We start from the raw sequence: 21600 nt of genomic DNA on the forward strand, positions 1-21600 counted from the left end.
TTTGCTCTTAAAACTACTGGGGAGAAGTTGTGTTAATTAGACATACCTAATCAAGTTACCCACGTGTATCCTGAAATAACAATAGTCCTATTAAGTTTTCTTTATCTTTTGTTCTCTCTACTCCCCTAGTGTCAAGACTTTAGATGTTCTATATTTTTTTCACTTTCATAATCCTACTCACAGTAAAACAGATCTCAGAGCTCTTAAATGTGTATTTATAATAAGATATACACGTAAGAAAAAAGAGTACAAATGTTATCATCCTAAGAGCCATTCAGTCTTTATCACCATGGATTTTATCTTCCATAAAACGTAATCTTTTTTTGTCAGCCCCTATGCTTCAATGGGAGAAAGCCATTAAACCCAAGAAGATCTCCTTCCTGTCATTACCATATCTATCTTTCCGGGATGGTTAAGATCTAAGTGATGAAACACCATAAATGGGATCATACCAACCAACGAGGAAAAAGACAAATTCTTTGGCAAAAAATATCAAAAGAGACAATACTTGGACATCGAAAGAAGAAGAATTGTCAAAGTCATAAGTGAAAAGCTCAAAAGGTAATAATGAGGAGGTAAGTATTACTGAGAATTTACCCATAGTGTTGAGAAAAGCAAAAGATCGTTTGTTAACTATTTTACTTCTAAATATGTCTACATTGCCAATCTTACTAATAAGCATTGAAACTTTAGTACTACTATTGATGCCACAGAAATTCCTACCCTAGTCAAAGATGTCAAGAGAAGTGAACATTGGACTCAAGCCATGAGAGAATAGATGGATGCATTAAAAATAAACTCAACAAAGGAGATTATTGACAAACCAAGAGACAAAAAGGCCTTAGGATGCAAATGGATCAGTAGACAAGTAAAAAGCAAGATTGCTTGCGAAAGGGTACACTCAAACTTATGGAATTAACTAGAAGGAGACTTTTTTTCCTGTAGCAAAGATGAACAGTTCGAGTTGTTCTTACTCTAGCAACTCATTTCGGATGAGACTTACACCATGTTGCATAATCAGGAGAATTATTTTATAATTAAGTGCAGATTCCATTCTATATTTATTAGGACAGATTTGTTAGTGATTTGATTTTATTTGATTTGTACAGCTTTAAACACCTATTATTTCTGGCTTTCGTTACCTATTGTTTTTTTCCTTAATTAGGTTGTAAAACAGTCTATAAATAGATACTGTAATTACATTTGTAAAATATCTCAGAAATATATTTCATCTATTTCTTTCAACTCACCAATCTGATGTGAACAACGTCTATCTTCTCGGAGCATTAGAAGTAGTGCACACGCAAATTCCATCCAGTTTTAAAGCTCACAATGGAAGGAATATGGTATGTCTCCTAAAGTAGGTGTTATATGGTCTTAAACAATCTCTAAAAGCATGGTTTACGAGATTTACAAGCAATGGTTTCCTTCGAATATAAGCAAAGTTAAGGAGATCATACTTTATTCACTAAGCACTCTTTTACAAGAAAAACTTTCAGTGTTGTTGGTCTATGGAGATGACATGATTATTGAAAGAGATGAGGAATAGAAAAATTGACTTTTAAGAGAAAAAATTGCAACCTAATTTGAAATGAAAGAGACCTAGGAAAACTTAAGTATTTCCTTGGAATAAAAGTTGCTTAGACAGAAAAATAAAAGGAATTTTCATCTCTCAGAAAATATGCATTAATCTCCTTAAAGTGACAAGTAACTAGGGATGTAGAACCTCATGAATACCTAATAAACATAAGAGAGATCTCTTGTAGAAAAAAGCCTAATATCAAATATTGGAAGGAAAACTTATTTCTTTATCAAACACAAGACTGGACATTGCACATGCGGTTAGTGTGCTAAGCCAACTTATGCATGATCTGAGGGAAAGACACATACCAGTAGTTGACAAAATTCTTCAATACATTAAGTCAACCCAATAAAGGGCCTACTCTTTAAGAAAAAAGAAACTTTGATCCTAAAAGTTTGCTGACCCAGGGAAGCAAAAAATTGAATAGAGTATTGATTAGAGAGAAAGCCAAATTATAGTATCAAAATGAGATAAAAACCTCACCGTGCACCCTTGTATCAAAAGTAATTAAGGTATAAAAAACAGAATTAAAACAAACGAGAGGAGAAATTCAGGAATGAAGGCAGTGGTGTCCTCATATATAATATTTATTCAATTAACAAATATTTTAATTTAAGCACAAGGATATAATCACCTGCAAGGCTGTAGCTGTCTCGAATGCAACAGTAGGACTGACAGCTTTGCTTCGTTTTACAAACTCCATGACACGATCTATACTTTCCATCAAAACCTGTAAGTAAAGCGTAAGAAAGGTTCCAACAATATAACTGATGAAAATAAAGAACCTGCTAAATTGAATAGTTTGATTTGAAGCCATTTAGAAGTAGAAGTTTTTTATTTGTATAGCATGAGTTTGCAGCCATCTTTTCAATATTTAGTTCTTACAAATTACAATATGTGATGAACAACCATACTGTCAACTATTTTTTGAAAGATTTGTTCTGTTTCAAGGCTACGAACAGATGGCTTGACACACCATTTAGAGGTATTACTTCCTTAGAAACTCTTATAGGAGCTCATTTCTAGTGCCATCAAGTCTTAGGTCAGTTATTTATGGAGGGAGAATGGAAGAGTCTTAGTACAGGGCCCAGAGAAATATTCCCAAAGAAAATAAGAAAATCATAAAACAAAGAGAAGAAATTGAAAATGGAAGAAAATGGAAGAAAACGGATCCACTTTTGAGGAAATTGGTAAATAAAAAGGCTCCTTTTTCACTCTTCCAAAGACTGAAATTACCGTAACATGGCAGGGTGCAATTGTAGCAGACAATCTCCAGTCAATATTCTCCCCAATCGGTAAGTACACAAAACTAGCCACTAATGCGTTCACCTTCTGCTCACTATGGACACTCTGCACATCAAGTAGACAACAACTACCGAATTAACAAACAAAAAATCGAAAAAGAAAAATTGTTAGACTTGACTTATATTAACAATTGAGACAGACTATTAGATTTTAAGGAGAACCCAACAAAGGGACAGGTAAATAGGAAAAAGAGGAACCTGGACAAGGTTAATTTATGCCATAATAAAATGTTTGTGCAGCATTCATTTCATAGAAAGCAAACCTGTGTAAGTGAACCTTCCGGAGCAGATAAACCATAAAATTTTAGTAACACATCACAGTAAACACTGCGATGCCTGAATTTGGTTGACACATGAAGTTGCTCAAATCGACCACAAACAATTTCCTCTTGATGAACACTGATAATCCTGCCAGCACCCTGACCAACAGATACAGTTACCAGTAACTGAACCATATTCTGCATATCTTTTGCAGATCGTAACATCAAGTCTTCCTCAGGCTGGTAACTTAGAAACTTATTGATAGCCTGCCATTCTTCTCTAAGTTGTTGCTCTTCAGAAGCATCATCCAAACAAGATTCTTCCGTCTCACCCCTAGATAAAAATGAAACTACAATAAATGCTCACGCATACTGAAAAAACCTCATGAAAACAGATTCAGCAAGACCAATAAATGTTGCTGAAGTTAATCCACAAAAGAACTAACATGAAAAGAATCAGAAGTGATAATATGTAGAAATAATGAAGTTCACATGTACCATGAAAATGAAAACCAGCTCTTTTTCTTGATCTTTCTTTCCTCGGCTGCTACCTTTGATTTCACAGATTCAACCTTGGCATGAGCTAGTAGCCTATAACAAACAAAATGAACACAGATACAACATCGTATGAATAGACATATATTGCAGGAAGAAGCCAAACGGTACCAACCCCCCCACACACACAACAAAAGGAAGAATAAGACAAAGAAGATATAGAAAAAGAAAAAAATAATATGAATTAGCCTACTGACTTCTTGGAACGACTGTTAACACATTATTTAAACAAAAAAAAATGGAGAAAATACAGAGTATTCAACTCAACCTACACTAATGTGCTTTTGATTGATGTATATATATAGGTTACAAAAAGAGGCAAGGCACTTACCTTAAACCATAACCCTAAAGCTGGGTACATAAAAAAATAATAATAAAATAACATTACATTTCAACAACATTCTTATCAGATACAGCATAAAAGAGCACAAAGCAGATTGAAACACACAGATAAGCACTGCCAAATCACCAGATTCAGAACCCAGAATCTCTATTCTCTCTCTTCATTTCATTTTCATATTCAGAATCCAGAGCTATTCAATATCATTGAATTGTTATTTAAAAATAAATAAAAATAGATTACTTAGAAACTAATGCTTACATGCTTCTTGATTCAGTAAATCACGCATGCACAGAAATGTGTTTTATCTTATTCTTGAAATGCCAAAACAGAAGTCACAAAGCGTGATCTTTTTCAAAAAAAAAATACAACCACCTTTAACAAGCATCAGCACAATAGGATAAAAATGATTCAGACCTCCATAGAAGAATCACTTTCGAATCAAGATCTTTCTCTATTTCTCTGATTTCTTTGTGATTGACATTTGATGATTGTTGTAGAAAAGCCACGTACAACTGAATATACTGACGTCGACACTGACAAAGATGCCTAATTTGGTCCCATGACAAGCGGTAACTGATTCAATACAGAAGCATCAAGTCAGCCTCAGATCCACATTCCAGGAATGAATGGTGATACATATCTTATTAGAGGTTAAGTAGTTACTGAGTTAGTTACACAGCTTTCATTGTCATAAATAATTGTCTATAGGGTTTTGTTAAGGTATAAGCTAACTTTTAAGTGTCATCATCTCTGTAAATGAAAGATTGTATCTCTCATTTTGTATCAGTACATTCATAACAGTAGCTATCTCTTCAATAAGTTCTTTCAAAATTCTCTTTGTACCATTGACATGATATCATATCCTAGATACTCAACAAAACTATACTTTAGCTATAAAACAACTTCGCAAGCTTGACACTACGTCTTTGGCATTTAAGTCAGACATCTTCCAAACGTTCTACTCTCTTACTCAATTAAACTAAATTAGAGATCTTCTGCATAAAACCAACATGACCAAGGCCAAGTATGTCTCCTCCCTTACTGCCTCTAACTGCAAGCTCACAAAAAATTACACAAACCTTCTGACCGATCTTAGTCTCAACAATATAATACATACAATTCGATTCAAGGAGCTCGCAATGTGAACCACGCTGCTAATCATTTTGGTGCCTGAACCAGATATGATTGTGATAAGGACTTTGATATTATGGAGCGTCACATCGATAGTATGGACAACTCAATGAAGTATTTAAGTTTGGTTCTCCGCCCTAAGCAACTAGATTTAAAGGTAGGTTCCCCAAGTACTTGTTAGCTTATCAAATTGTAAAAATAGCAGATGAATAGATCAATCCAGGTGAATCATACGATATTGGTGCAAAAACAATGCCTAAAATGCTTTTTTTATTTTCAAGAAATTAGTTAAAACAGGGAAAATTGAGCATCCCTTAGCAGCCACTGTCTTCAGCCCTTCACTAGCTTGTGCTCATAGCAGGAAAAATGGCACTGCCTTCAAATTGCTTGCAGTCTTACCAGCTCGAGGTAAAGGGTTGCAGAACAACTTGCTATTATTCAGAGACAACCTTGACACACATGTCACTGTTGCATGTGCGTCTCCCTCATGTAAATATATAGAGTTATGTTATAGTATTTTTTAAAATTATATTATTTTTTATAAATTTACAAAATGTATTTTTTTAATTATCTAATTATCTTTAAAATTTTAATATATATTTTAATTATGCACATAAATGGGTCAGATATTTTATTTAATTCAAAATATGATTTTATGTTTAATATACTTCCTGATGTTAAAATCATTTTAGATTTGTGGCTATTTAATTCAAAGAATGTTTTTGTTAGATACTATTAGACATTATGAGATATTATAAATATTATAGATATTGTTAAATATTATAGATATTGTTAAATATTTCTATCAATGTAATGGGCTTAGCCTATATTTTCTGTATGTTTCTTTTTCAATATAAACATAACCCTATGTGTTTAATATACACAGGGATTTATCATATTCTTCTTTTCTTTTATTTTAATATGGTATCAGAATTATTTAGAGTCTATCCTAGAGAGAATTTGTTTGGCTTATAAGGTCACACGGTATCGAACCACCCATAAATATTTAGTCTCACGCACGAGTTGAAAAGTCTTGGCGTGAGGGGGTGTGTTGGAGATCCCACATCAACTAGAGATAAGGACATTTCATAATATATAAGTGGCTGCAAACTTCACCTTATAAGCTGAATTTGTAAGGTTGAGTTAGGCTTATAGTCCACTTCTTAATAGTTTTAATGTTAGATATGTCTCCTTATGTTAAAATCCTTTTAGGTTTAAGTTTGTTTAGTTATTGTTTATAAATTTGTGCATTTATGTCTTTGTTAATTGTATATGCTATGCTTTATTATTGAACAAGAATCTCATGATTCATAATTCGATCCTATTCAAGACTAGGCCTTCTAATTCAAGATTGGAATCTTGATTTCACTAGTGACTATGATAACCAGAATACTATTTCTCTAGCTCACAATCATGTTCTCTAGCACATGGAGATTTACCTGTTCTTTGCTAGATAAGAGGCTCTCAGCATACATTTCACTATAATGCACGTTCTTGCCAGAGATTAATGTAGATTCTACAATTCTTTGAATCTTCTAATGATCTTATAGTTCTTTGTGGGTGAGCGAAAACCTTTGTAATTATTTACTTTGTGATGTAAACCCAGTGAGCTTAAATTGTGCTCTCTTTAAAAGTATTGTTTATTTTTTTCTGAGATGTCTGAATCTCAGGGGGCGGTTAAGACGATATAATCAAGAATGGTTTGGGTACTCTTTGTAACCAATAGTGGTTTGTGTACTCATTGTAATCAAGTGATTTAATTAGTGAAACCTCTTGAACAGTCTTCTAAGGAAGAACTGGAAGTAGCTCGTGGGTTTGGACAAACCAGTATAAATTTTGTTTGTGTTGTTTTGTGCTACTTTTGTGCTAGACAGTCTAGTTTAGTTCTCTATAAAAAAAAGCTCAGGCTCTATTTAACCATACTTCTAGAGTCGGTTGTTCCAACAACAAATGTTGTATAGAGACCTGTTTTTAACTTGCTCTCTTGGGTAGTTAGAAAGTTTATTTTTGTAGCACAGTTGTCATTGTGTCTGCTATGTCTATAGACTTCTGTTAAAATCTAAGATAATAGTTCAGATCTCCATAAATGACTGATTGTATCTCCCTTTTTTGTATCAATTACAGAAAATACATCAATAACAATAGTATTCTCTACAATCTTTTTCAAAATTCTCCATGTACAATAAACAAAATATGAAGATGACTTATTTTAACAACAGAAAATTCAAGTTACCACTTCTGCTGCTGCTGGAGCGAAGCCTGTGCAGCAAACTGCCACCACAAACAAGGAGCCTTGGAGATGGGAACTGCAGGTCGTAAATGAGAAACTCCCATATATGTCTTGTATCTTGAAACAGCTTCCAAAAGTTTAATCCAATCATGATACTGAGCCTATAATTCACAGAGGAACAAGTAAACAACAATTTTAAAGCAGACTAAGGGTTAGTTAAACCATGTGAAGTTTGCAAGCAAATTGTTAGAACATCTTGAGTATTCTTTGTCTGGCATTATACCAGTCCTACTACTCTTATGTTCTGAATCTAATTCATTAAAATAAATACATACACGACATATCCAACTACTGTATGTTGGAGATCTTTGTTGATCCCATTTATACACACAATATTCTAATAAAATTTTCTCCCTTTATCAAAATAAAAAATATAATAGGAAGAAAGTAATAAAAGAAAAAATTGAAATCAAGTGATACATCAAATCTAAAAGATGGTCAAAATCAGATAAAGAAAATATGGGAGGAGGGTGAAGAACCACTCAACCATAAAATCAATTCCGATGACTATCCAACAAGGAACCCCTTCATACTCTAGTATAAATTTTTAAAAAAATTGAACATAACATAACTAAGGAGAAAAACCAAAGAAAAACGTTTTTCTCAGCTTTAGATAGACACAATAGGCAACCAACAATTGTCAAATACTAAAGCTATCCTACACTTCAAACTACATTGGCACAAAAATTAAAAATATAAATTATAATATCCAGTAAATATTCAATTCAGGCAGTTATCTTACAAACAAGGAAGATTCTTTAAAGTATAGAATACAGGTAGAGTTATCTCCTTAATCAGGGTCCTGTTAGCTCTAAAATCATCATTGATTCAATAGAAATATCAAATAATTATAAAATAAAATACCTCTGTGAGAGTAAGTGAGATCTCTGTGAGAACAAGCGTAACTTTTTCAAATGGAATTTCTGGATTAACTCTTTCTTGGTTTCCAAGCCGATGATACTGTAGAACTGCGTTGATAGGATAAACCAAGTATGCACGATTCCTAGCCCACTTAGATACAAACTTAGGATCATCAGTGGGCTCATTTATGCCATCTTCAAATATCTAGCACCAAAAAATAAAGAAAGACATGTGAAAAATAAGAAAAAAGTCACATGACATAGCAATAAGACAAAGCATTTAACGATTATATATATGTAGCTCATAGCATAAGATTAAAGTTATCAAACAAAGTACAATACCTCAATCCATTCTGGTGCGTTGATATCCTCCCATCTCTTATCAATCTCCCAAGGAAGGTGGTCAGAATCATGATAAAGAGCTAGTCTCTCCAGTTGCACTGACTGTAGTGAGAACAAGTATACATCAGATCAAAAATAATAAGTTACTGTAAACATACAAAATCCCACTTCAACTGTAAGCTAAACAATTAAATAAAAATGGAGGTAACAAGAATCAAACTATATCAAAGTGGATAAATAATTTAGGAACCAAACAATGGCTTTGTTAAACCAAGAGTAGAGCAAAAATTGTCCATTTTATTCCAGAATTATGAATACCATGTAAAGAACCAGAACAAAAGAGAAATCAAACTGAAAATGTTCATTAATTTAAAATGTATTCTGATTACATAGAGACAAAAATGCTACAGACCTTTATATACTGATAGGCTAGGCTATAAACTGGACGCTACTAACTCACACTTAATTGATTTGCAACTAACTCCAGGTGTTATATCTGAATGACAGCTGGTTCAACTATCCAGAAGCTGGTAGATGACTAAGAGCTGGGTCAGTTATTAAAAAAAATTATACAGATAACGGAATCATACTTTACACAGTGTGTAGGGGGTCCACTAAATTCTGACTAATGTAAAAACAATTCTGTACAAACAACCAAACAATAGAAAAGTAAGAACACAGGTATACAAACAACAACATAAAAGACATTTGATAGTGTTGTATTCAGTTTGATATAGCTTTTGCTATAGGTGTTTCTATCAGCTCTTTTACAGCTTTGTTTCTTTTAATTCTCTATATAAAGAGAATCCTTGTTTTCCTTTGTACATATTTTATAAAAGGTTTCACTCCAGAAAGCATCACTATGAAGCTTTGAAATCCCAACTAGATTAGCACCCCAAAGCTTCAACAATCACGTGCTTCTAGAGGAAAATGCATTAAAAAAAAGAAAAGATACAAAATGTCAACCAAACTATGTGGGGCAACACTAAACCCATGTAGCAATCAAGAAAACCAATAATCTGGAAACCCATACTAATTACTAAAATGTCCTCCGTAATACAAGTGGGCAACCTACTACCATACCAAGCAAACTCTACCCTAGAATTTAGACCAAATTAGCAAGTCTGTCAGCACACTTATTTCCTTCTCTAAATATATGAAAAACACAAAAATTAATAGCCCTACACGCTGAAAGGAAACAATTCTATCTGTTTTGTCAAAACAAAAATTACCCTTTCTGTTTCTCTTTTCTCTTTCTCTCTTTCTATCTCTTAACTCCAATAACATTTAAAAGACAATGCTCTACTGCATCAAAAACTATCTTGGAATGTATAAATTTGGTTTCTCAAGTTAGAACTAACATTCAATACTGTCAATAAAATTTTCTTAGGGAGGGACTCTTTACCTTCCTCAACCTATCCAAAGCGCCACTTGTATCAAAAGTTTCATTCCCCTGCTCATCCATTGTAACAGCAGCAAGCTTAGCCAAAGTCACACCCGAAGAAAATGGATGGCCTGGATTACTGCAAACAACACTTATGTGTGTAAGCAAATGAAAATAAATAAAACGAAAATTTCATCAATTAAAAAAACTGAAAAAAAAATGTCCATTTTTCATGCCCACTTTTCTGTGCAAAGGAAATTAAAATGGTACTTATAAACCAACCTGACTGTATCTTCATATCTGATATGCACATTGCTGATTGATATCTTGAGGTTTCCAATGATTGTAGAAATTAGAGAACTCAGCCATGAATTTCCAGAAGACGGCTGTGAGATAATAGTAACAATCTTGTTATCTCAATGTTTGTGTTTATATGTGATTTCTTGTATCGAAAGAAAGTATGCTCACTGTCCATTTGACTTAATCATTTCAATTCTCAGAAAAAACATCTTCCAAAAAAGCTACCACTTCACTCTTCTCTAATTTTGTTTAAATACAACCAAATGCAATTATACATTGTATGTCCAAATTCATTTTACTAACCAAAACAACAAACATGACTGGATCATTCATTACTTAATTCCTCTATCATTAACTAACTCCAAGTAGCTCTCATGAACTCTCAACACTCTTAAAAAGAAACCAAAAATGAGTCACATTTTATCAGTGCATCCTTTACATTTTAATGGGAGACATATTCCTCCACGTATACCCTTACAGATCAAGATAAATAGCCTCTAGCCTCTAGCCTCTAATGAAAACAAAGCGTGAAACATGATCAAAATTTACCAATAACTTATTCTGAAATACAATCAAAACAAAACACCGTCATTCAGATTTATTTTCAACAAAACAGATGACTGCCACAATGTACAGATATATGGACAAACTTCGGTATGACATGTCAGTCTTTGCTTTAAACAACTTGATGACAAAATGAGTAATTAAAACAAAGAATCAAATGTATTCAAAACAATAGCCAGATTACAACATCATACACTTCCCAACTTGGACTTGGATATTGCATCAAGTGTAGCTGCCTCTGCTTCCTGCATGAAGAGAAATGAAAAAGAGACTATAGGTCAAAACAATCTTACAAAAGTAGGTTTAAGAAATAAAGGTAAATGAACAGAATTCAAATCTGTAAAACAATTTCTAGTGTACATATTGGCTTAGCTCAATTGAGTGTTGGTTCTAACTTTCAATTTAAGTGAATAAAAGACATTGTCCAAGACAAATTAGAAAAGAAGAGACTAAAATACATGGAAGAAATGTTAAAAGATAAAAAAACTAATTATGCATGAAACCACGCAATCATTAATATCGAATGATAGTGTAAAGCCAAGGGAGAAAAAACAGAATGAAGCAAGGTGTTAATGTTCTGCATCAAAACATATATCAAACACCTCCCCGCCTCCATTTCCTTTTTTCAATAACAGAAAATAGGGTAAATCCCACTCCCCCCATTCCACTCATGATAAAGATGTTTAAATCACACCATCCTTTATGGGTTCAAACATGTTAGTGTTGTATTTAGTTTGATAAAGTTTTTGTTATAGGTGTTTTTATCAGTTCTTCTTTTACAACTCTATTTCTTTTCATTCTTTGTATAGAGAGAAGACCAATTATCCTTTGTACATTTTATCAATACAAAAAATACCTTTTCTCTTTCTCTTTTCTCTTTCTCACTCTCTTAACTCTAATATGGTATCAAGAGCTCAGATCCATTGATTCAGAAAATAATCCTCCTCCTCAACCCCCACATCCACCGCCTACTAGTGACTCTATTTGTTCTGTTTCCTGTACAAGTTTTGTCGAAATGTCAGAAAAACTTGATGATTCCATCTTCTTGCTTTGGCGTCAACAAGTAGAACCATGCATCAAATCACATCGCCTTCAACATTTTGTAGTAAATCCCTCTCTAACTCTTCAGTTTCTAAGTGAAACAGACTGGGATAGTGGAACAATTAATCCAGCCTAAGTTTCTCGGGGAACAACAAAATCAGATGATGTTGATTTGGTTGCAATCCACCATATCAAGATCCTTCCTTTCACACATTCTTGGATGTCTTCATTCTTATCAAGTTTGAAAATAAAGCATATGATTATTTTCACAAACAAACAAGAGCAAGAGTACAGCAACTTGGTAGGAACTCTGTTCCATGACTCTTAATGATTGTTCAATCAGTAATTTTCTTCTTCAAATAAATTCTTCAGTCGATTGTCTTAACTTTTGTAGTAGATCCTATTTCTCTTCCAAAACACATTGATGTTATTCTTAAAGGCCGGCCTCAAGATTTTCAATCTATTATTTATGTTATTGAAAGTAAGTTCAAACCTCTTCCAATTGAAGAAGTTGAAGCTCTTCTTGCACATGAGTCTCGTCTTCAAAAAAATCGGAAAAAAAAGACTATTTCTAATTTTGTTTCTCTTAATCTAACTCATGCACCTTTAACAATTTTGTTTCAAACAAAGATGAAGAACCTTCTAATGCTCTAACATTGACTAGTTCATTCATGATACTCAAGTGCAGGTCAACAACTTTTGTGGCTCATCTTTTCGTGGTGGTTAGTGAACACAGGGACAACCATAAAGGGTGTTTTGAAAATGTTCAATGTCAATTATACTTCAAGACTGGGCACGGTGTTGTTTTCTATTATTACAAGTTTGATCACAGTTTTTAACCTTCCACTAAGTAATACTAACTCCAACTCTCAAAGAAATACAAATATGTTTGGTCAACAACAACAAACTTTTGCTCCAGATCTTCAGTACCCACCAACCAACTATCATCCTCCCTGACCTCATCTCTCCACTTCACAACATCCTCTTTCTACCATGCTAACCAACGGTAGTGTTAGTTTATTGTCAACCCCCATTGTTCCTCATTCCAATTCTAAATGGTACCATGAGTTTGGGGCTACTTTTCATGTTACTGGAAAAAGTCAAATATTTAATAAAACATCCCTTATGAAGGTCCCTGACAGATCTATACTGGCAATGGTAAAGGTTTTGCTATTATATCTTTTGGTCCTTCCAAATTTTTTCTACTCCAAAAAAATCCTAGTTTCTTTAGCTTTTCATCAATTACTGCATATTACTATCACAACTAAAAAATCTAATAAGCGATATTAAGTTTGCTAAGGACAATTTTGTTTATTTCAATTTTGTGCTACTCGTTGTCTTGTCAAATCCAGGTAACTTATGAAGTTCTTGTTCAAGGAGATATTGGGCCAGATGGACTCTGTGCCTTTCCCACCTGTGGCATCCATCAACCTCCTCCTCTTTCTAAATATTGTTTTTCTGTCAATAGTGGCAATAATAATAATATTCAATCCGTTTAGCATGTGACACTAAGGCATCCTAATACTCATGCTATGAATCTTATTTTTTAGCAATGTAATTATCCTTTTCCTAGGAAAAACGTTGTTTCCTTTTTGTAAAGAGTGTCAAATTGGCAAAGTTCACAAAATTTCTTCCTCCTTATCTTGAATGGTTCATAATTATTCTCTAGAATTTGTTTATACTGACTTACGTAGTCCATCTCCGGTATTGAACACTAATGGTTTTTTATATTGTGCAACAATTGTTCATGCTCTTTCAAGATTTACCTGGATTTCTCCTCTTAAGCAAAAATTTGGTTTCTTTATTGTTTTGCAATAGTTCAAGATTGTGACTGAACTTCAATTGCAGCAGCCCTTAAAAAGTGTTAAGACTGATTGGGGTGGTGAGTTTAGATCCTTTCTTGAGATTCTAGTAGACATGGGAATTCAACACAGGATTATTTGTCCTCATACTCATCATCAGATTAGAGTTATTGAACAAAAACAAAGACATGTTAATCTTTGGTCTTACTTTGATTAGCCATGCTTCTCTTCCTCTCAAGTTGTGGGTCATGCCTTCACCATTGTTGTCTACCTATTAATAGACTTCCCTAAGCTTCTCTTCAGTTTCAAATACCTTATATGGTATCTATAAGGTTTCTCCCTATTTTCTCTTCTTAAAGACTTTGATTGTGCTTGTTTTCCTTGTCTTAGAACTTACAACAAACAGAAATTTGATTTTTGATGACATGAATGTGTTGTTCTTGGCTATTCTTCCTTTCACAAGAAGTACAAATGTCTCTCTCCTAGTGGTAAATTGTTCATCTCCAAAAATGTTATCTTTAATGAACATAGGTTTTCGTACTAGTTATTTTTCTATCATGTACTAACACCACATCTAGTTCTTCCCCAATTTTCAGCTCCACTCCTCTTGTTTCTTCCTATAATAATATTGATTCTACTATTTCGTATCATACCACTACATTAGTTCAATTTGCGCACACTTCTTCCACCGAATTTACTTCTCATACACATTCCATACTTGTCATTACTCCCCTTCAACCTCTTCCTATCAATACTCATCCTATGCAAACTAGGCCCAAATTTGGTTTGTTCAAAAAAAAGGCTTCACCCTTATGTTTTTCTAGCTCATTTTGAACCCAAAAATGCAAAAATGTCCCTCTAAGTTCATAATTGGAACATTGCTATGAAACAGAAGTATGATGCCTTGGTCCACAGCAATACTTGGATTCAGGTTTCCCCTCCTTCTACACACAACATTTGTTCCTGCAAGTGGCTTTTCATAGTCAAAGAAACCATTGATGGCTCTCACACAAGTATAAAGCTTCTCTAGTACATACAGGTTTTCATAACCAAGCTAGTTATGATTTTCATGAAACCTTCTCCCCTGTCATCAAACTAGTTACTATTCATATTAATTGTCTTTGGCTCTTACTAATCACTTGTGTTTTCTTCAATTAGATGTTAATAATGTTTTTGAAATGGTGTTTTGCATGAAACTGTTTATATGCAACAAAAACTCTTGGTTGTGAATTTGATGATCCTCCTATAGTGTGGAAACTTAACAAGGCTATCTGTGGCTTGAAGCAAGCCCCTTGTCAATGGCTAGCCAAACTGCAAGGAACCCTTGATCAATATGGTTTTACACCAAACAAGTGTGATCATTCTCATCAATGGCAAACTACCACTATCACTTTGTTAGTTTATGTTGATGATAAAATAATAATAGGTAACTCTTTCACTTTTGTTCAAAGGATTATTAATCAACTTACTTATGCCTTCTCTCTTAAGTCATTGAGTCACCTTGATTATTTTTTTGGAATAGAAATCAGAAAACTTAAGGATGGTTACCTTCCTTTAACCCAATAAAAATATATTTGTGATCTTTTACAAAAATCTAATATTTGAAGTTAAGTCTATTTCTTCCCCTATGGTCTCTAGTTGCAAATTATCAAGACAAGGTTATGATTTTCTTCTTGATACAACTTCCTATAGATCTATTGTGGGTGCTCTTAAGTACCCTACTACAACTCGTCCATAAATCAACTATATTGTGAACAAAGAGTCTTAGTTTATGGCTCAACTTCTTGAATCTTACTAGACTGTTGTAAATAGGATTCTTCGGTATCTAAAATGGGCTATTTTCCATGGTCTTCCTCTTACTTCTACGACTTTTGGCTGTCATTTTCCCTTACAAGCTTGTTGTGATGCAGATTAGGGTACGGATCTTGATGATCGCAGGTCCAGCCCTGGTGTTGTTGTTTTCTTGGATCAAATCTCAGTTCCTGGTGGTCTAAGAAACAAGTTATTGCGGGAAGGTTGTATAGAAGTGGACTATCATAGTCTTGCCCAAACAACTGCTGGAATTCTATGGATTTAAACTCTTCTTACAGAACTAGCAATATCACAAGGTCCTCCTGCTATCTTTTGTGATAATCAAAGTGTAGTGGACTTAGCTCATAATCTTGTACTTCATACTCGAACCAAGCACATGGAAATTGATCTCTTCTTTGTTCAAGAAAATGTTATGTCCAAATGTTTATATGTTCAACATATCTCAGGCCAAGTACAATGGGTGGGACCTCTCTCTCCTACGTGTTTTATGCTAATTAGGGGCAAACTCAAAGTGATTTTCCTTTCTATTGATCCTCACACACCTTTAGTTTCCAGGGTGGTGTTAGTGTTAAGATTTATATAGTTTTTGTTATGTTTTTCTAGATTGTTCTTTTATAGCTTTGTTTCTCTTCATTCTCTATATCCTTGTTTTCCTTTCTACATTTTATCAATGCAAAAAAATTACCTTTCACGTTTCTCTTTTCTTTCTCTATTTCTTAACTCTAATAAAATGTAAGAAAATAGAGGACAAAATATAAAAATGAAGATATGTACTTGTAATTTTATCAAAGAACAGGGGTATATTTATACAGCTGCCAGACACAGCCACTGGAGACAAGTTTTCTCTATATGACTCTTGAGCATTATCGGCAAAGAATTTTAAAACTTTGGTAATTGATATTTGGAGTTCACAAAGATTTTTGGTTGTGTTTCAAAGATTTATGCTCATATACAGAGAGAGGAACAAAGCCTTTGTGAAGCTGAAATATAGTTGCTCACCACCAATGCTAAGAGGTTCGTAAAAATTAAGATGCACTGAAGTATAACACATTTCATCACTTAGGGGAAGGAAGTACAATTCTAAACTCCTTAAAATTACAGAAATGGATGTAGTATTTGAAGCAACTTTCTGGGGATAGAAAAGTAATTTATTGAAAAAGTATTAGAAAGACAGAAAGCATAGTAGATCTGGCAGAGTGTGCATTCAACTGGTTAGGGCAAAAGAGAAGTGGCCCAAAAATGTTAGAAAGCAGTCCTAGCATCAACAATCGAAGTTCCTAAACACCCTAAGTAGGGAAATAAGAGAAACCAAAAGCACTATATTCTCATCAACAAAATGTAAGGTCACACGGATACCCTGCGAGATATAGGCATCCATTCTTCTTAACAAAATAGAACGAAGAACTACACAGCCAGTAAACTGCCACAAATTATAATCATCTTATTCCTCAATAATCCTTTTCATCCAGAATCACATTAGACGACAATCTCTCATTTAGTTTATATTTTTCAGTGCACCCGTATCTCAGAAGATTTTTCACAAACGATCCTTCAAGTACACAAAGAACAAGATAGCCAGTAAACTGCCACAAAATAATAACCATCTTATGGCTAGAAAATCCTCCAATCATCCAGTATCACATTAGACAACAATTACCCAATTAGTTGATATTCTTCAAAGTAAACGTATCTCATAAGAAATTCACAAAGGACTATAATGCAGGAATCTTAAGATAAGCCATCCATTTGTTTGGAAAAAAATATAGGCACAAATGTAACCAAGGATTATAACATACTACTACTTAAATTACTTGGTACATGATTCTTATAAACATGATCATCTCCACGACATAGCAGTAAATTTCCATATCACCATTGTAATTTCAAAAATTAAAAGGGATTTTGTTTCCATAGATTTCACAAAACCCAAACAGGTAAATTATAATTCACTCAACAATATAATTGATAGAAAATATTGCTTACATACCGAAAAATAGGCATACAAAAATAATTATAAATACCACAATCAACTGACAAATAACAAACATCTATATACCCTAATAAATAAGATACAAATCTATATAGAATCTGACCTCAATCTGCTGAAGCTTGGCTTCGAAAAGTTTTTCCCTATCCTCTTCCTATGACAAAACAAACTCAATTAGCGAAAGAATAGATATTAAGGGCACAATTTGGTAAACAGTTCAATTAAGTGCTTATTAACAAGTAATAATCAAATAAGGACTTATGAATAACATGTTTTTATAATCCAAAGAGAAAATATGGTTAAACTTTTTATATACAAGTTGTTTTCCTAAGCTATCCTAAGTTTTTTTTATTGAAATAAACTGAAAACAGACTATGGACATATCATAAGTTATTTTTATAAGTTTTTCCAAACACTTATATTTGTGCTTATGTTACAATATTAAAATAAGTTGTAAATAACATCTTCCAATCACACCCGAAATAGACCAAATACAGAATATCGTTGTACCTTCATAGTCCGACTATCAGCAGCAGGATGAGCTAGAACAAACACACGATCAATCAAAACAATCACAGGTTCTTTTCCCAAACTTTTCCATGGAACCTATATGACATTAGTAACAAAAAAAATCAAATAAACACACATTTGAAAGCACATGGATTAATTCAAGAGACAGTGAAAAACGTAAAAAAAAAAAGTATTATGGTTAGGAAAAGCCTAAGTCTCACATTGATTACAAATAAGACCAAGATACAATATACAAGTGGGGACAACCCTCACTTTACAAACCGGTTTTATGAAATTGAGTTGGACTCAAACCAACATTCCAAGAACTGTAAACAAAAAAGCATTCACAAAAACAATATAACGGATGCAACTGTGAGTAGGAGGTTGATAACTTTGATCAAACCAATGATAGCAAAAAGAAGCAGTATGTCCATGTTAAGACACTTGACATTAAATATTGGCAAAGCGGCCTCCATTCCACTGCCACAACCCCGATATCTGGAGCCACAACCACCACAAAAGCCAATAACAAGTGTTTTAGCTTCTTTCTAAAATTTTGTAACCAAGACTTATGCACAATAAGTAAAGCTTCAACTTCTTCAATCGGTAATGGTTCAAACTTACTTTCAATGACAGAATCATATTCTTGACCAAATCTTCAAGAATAACATCATTGTGTTCTTGGAGAGAAACAGGATTTTCAATAAAAGCAACACAATCAACTAATGGTTTAACACGAACAAGAAACTTTGCCATGGGATGTCTTTAAGAAATGTGGATCAAAGTTCAGCGTGAGTTGTCGTAATACGAAACAAATTTGTTTAGAACTCTATCCCAAACTTGATAATAATAAACACTTCCTAAGACTTCAGAAAGAAACAAGTCTGATGATCTCAACTGGAGCCATGTCAACAGCATTTGATCTAGTGGTTCCCAAGCACTATACACGAGATTGAATTTTCTAGCATTTGTAATTTTTTTGGTAAAAAAACAAAGAGGAATCAACATATTAACAACAAAATATTGAAGACAATGTAATTTAATACATGGCTCAACATGTTGCCGCAATAGCAATAAGTTGGAATCATCAAGCTTCTGATATATGGAAGCAAGCATCGGATGATAAGGAAGGACGAGGAGGAAGATGACCATTGAAGCTATACAAACCATATTGATATAGAGAAAAAGAAAGATAGAGAGCGGAAACTAAATTTGTTATTGCTGTATTAAAGTTACTTACAAACAGAGTACACAATGCTCTTATATAGAGCTTAACTAATTGTAGCAGCTGTCATAATAACAGCGGTTTAAAACTAACTAACTACTGCATAACAGAAAAATCAACAATACTCTAATTGATTAACAATAATATAACTTTCCGAGTAAAACAATACTCGAACAACCAGTAAACCTAAATGACTGAATGTACCTTCAATGTAATTGTACCAACAAAGCCAGCTTTGACAGTAACTGGTAGTTTTAGTGCATTTAGTGCCTCTGCCTTCAGTTTCAAATCTCTGAGGACAACATCGCCTGCACACACCAATAATGCCTTGGTTGGAATAACAACTAACAAGTTACAAATCATTACAGTAATGTGAAAATTAATAAGCATGAAAACAATGTATTTTATAAGAAACTCATCCAATGCAAAATATTCACTCGCACAAGTTTGAATTAGGTTTCACTGAAAAAACACATAAATAATAAAATGTGTAGAATGAAAATATAGACAAACATGTGAAAATGAAACTACATCAAGAATATACCTGCACATGTTTCATCACAAATAAAAAAATCAAAGAACAGACCTCAAAAAAAAAGTTTGGGAAAACAAGACCATGTCAAAGAATATCAATCTAAGGACAATAAAGTTGCACTCCAACAAAATGTGCCAGCAGTCCAATTAAAAGAGCATAATTCCAGCATATTTGACTTTCCTTTGTGCCCACAGAACTACTAAAGTGAATTATAAAACAACTAATCGCCTGCACACACCAATAATGCCTTGGTTGGAATAACAACTAACAAGTTACAAATCATTACAGTAATGTGAAAATTAATAAGCATGAAAACAATGTATTTTATAAGAAACTCATCCAATGCAAAATATTCACTCGCACAAGTTTGAATTAGGTTTCACTGAAAAAACACATAAATAATAAAATGTGTAGAATGAAAATATAGACAAACATGTGAAAATGAAACTACATCAAGAATATACCTGCACATGTTTCATCACAAATAAAAAAATCAAAGAACAGACCTCAAAAAAAAAGTTTGGGAAAACAAGACCATGTCAAAGAATATCAATCTAAGGACAATAAAGTTGCACTCCAACAAAATGTGCCAGCAGTCCAATTAAAAGAGCATAATTCCAGCATATTTGACTTTCCTTTGTGCCCACAGAACTACTAAAGTGAATTATAAAATTAAGAGGAAAAAAATTAATTCCAAACTAGAACAAATCCAATGTTATCCAAACAGCGTACTCCATATCTGGCAATTTACCTCACAATGCAATAAGTTTTAACAGGTTTAAAGAGTTGAAAAAAAATCTGAGCATATGCTCAGTTTGATATAAATTGAGAACTTACAAAGACATTTGACAAAATTGGTTAGTCGCCAGCTGGTATATAAATCAGAAAAGAAAAAAAAAAAAGTGGAGCAACATGCGTCCATACAGAGTATAGAAAGTGTATGTAAAAATAATACACCATAAAGAATAAACAATAAACCTATTTATCGAACTTGTGCTCGAAATCAACAGACGCAGTAAAAGAAGTGAGTAAAATGTGAGAAAATAGCAGAATACAAACCCTTCCAGACACTTATTCTCAAAGCCTCCGTAGAGAGTCCGTGCACATATTCACCCAAATATCTTCGAAGCAAATGCAGAACCTGTCAACAAAGCAACGTCACTATCACCTTCGTCACAGGATTCACCGAGAACATATCACGCAAACCGAAGCAAAAGACGCACACAAAATTCAAATCCAACTCAAATTCAACAAACAACAAGTAATAGAAAGCAACATTGCAAACGCAAGAAGCACATTGAAATTCCAAATTAAGATTAAAATTCAACTCCGACATGCTCGCTGAAAGGAAAGAGGAGTAAAGAGACATCGCACTTGCACACACGCACGCAGATGAAATTAAAATTGAAAATCAAGTTCGAGATTGTTGCGCAAAAGAGAGTAAGGAAGGAGATTCTTACGTGAGCTTCGAACATGGTGAAGGAATCAGAGTGCGATCAATTAATGATGAAATTGGGAATGATGCATGGTGAAGAAGAAGAAGAAGAAGAAGAAGAAGAAGAATTAGATGAAAGACTATTAGAGAGAGAAATGGATTAGGGCTGGTGATCCTGAGATTAGGACGGTTAAATAGAAGAAATGGCGATAAAAGTTGAGAATGTGTTGGTCTTATGCTTAAGCTATATAGGTCCCGTTCACTCGCAATCCCAAGTTTATAAGCGGGGACATGTAATGTAATGCCAGAACCTGGTACTTGCTGACACCGACCCTGCG

The 21600-nt window shown here is 33.6% G+C and overlaps 1 protein-coding gene across 1 annotated transcript in view; it reads right to left on the reverse strand.

Moving 5' to 3' along the window:
* The window catches only part of LOC137807056 (calcium-dependent lipid-binding family protein), a 67931-nt gene extending 46331 nt beyond the window's left edge, over positions 1-21600 (reverse strand). The window contains exons 1-16 of the mRNA XM_090300641.1: positions 21288-21600; positions 20887-20968; positions 19497-19600; positions 18068-18163; positions 17664-17711; positions 11110-11160; positions 10334-10437; positions 10073-10190; positions 8668-8769; positions 8330-8530; positions 7409-7566; positions 4459-4617; positions 3645-3737; positions 3150-3480; positions 2819-2932; positions 2217-2312 (exon numbers count right to left, since the gene is read on the reverse strand). Coding sequence (XP_090156767.1) covers positions 2217-2312; positions 2819-2932; positions 3150-3480; positions 3645-3737; positions 4459-4617; positions 7409-7566; positions 8330-8530; positions 8668-8769; positions 10073-10190; positions 10334-10437; positions 11110-11160; positions 17664-17711; positions 18068-18163; positions 19497-19600; positions 20887-20968; positions 21288-21302 — 1872 coding nt within the window. The 5' untranslated portion in view covers positions 21303-21600. The remainder of the gene's footprint in view (positions 1-2216; positions 2313-2818; positions 2933-3149; positions 3481-3644; positions 3738-4458; positions 4618-7408; positions 7567-8329; positions 8531-8667; positions 8770-10072; positions 10191-10333; positions 10438-11109; positions 11161-17663; positions 17712-18067; positions 18164-19496; positions 19601-20886; positions 20969-21287) is intronic.

This window comes from Phaseolus vulgaris, chromosome 3 (assembly GCF_051622355.1).
Source record: "Phaseolus vulgaris cultivar YP4 chromosome 3, ASM5162235v1, whole genome shotgun sequence".
NCBI classification, from domain to species: Eukaryota; Viridiplantae; Streptophyta; class Magnoliopsida; order Fabales; family Fabaceae; genus Phaseolus; species Phaseolus vulgaris.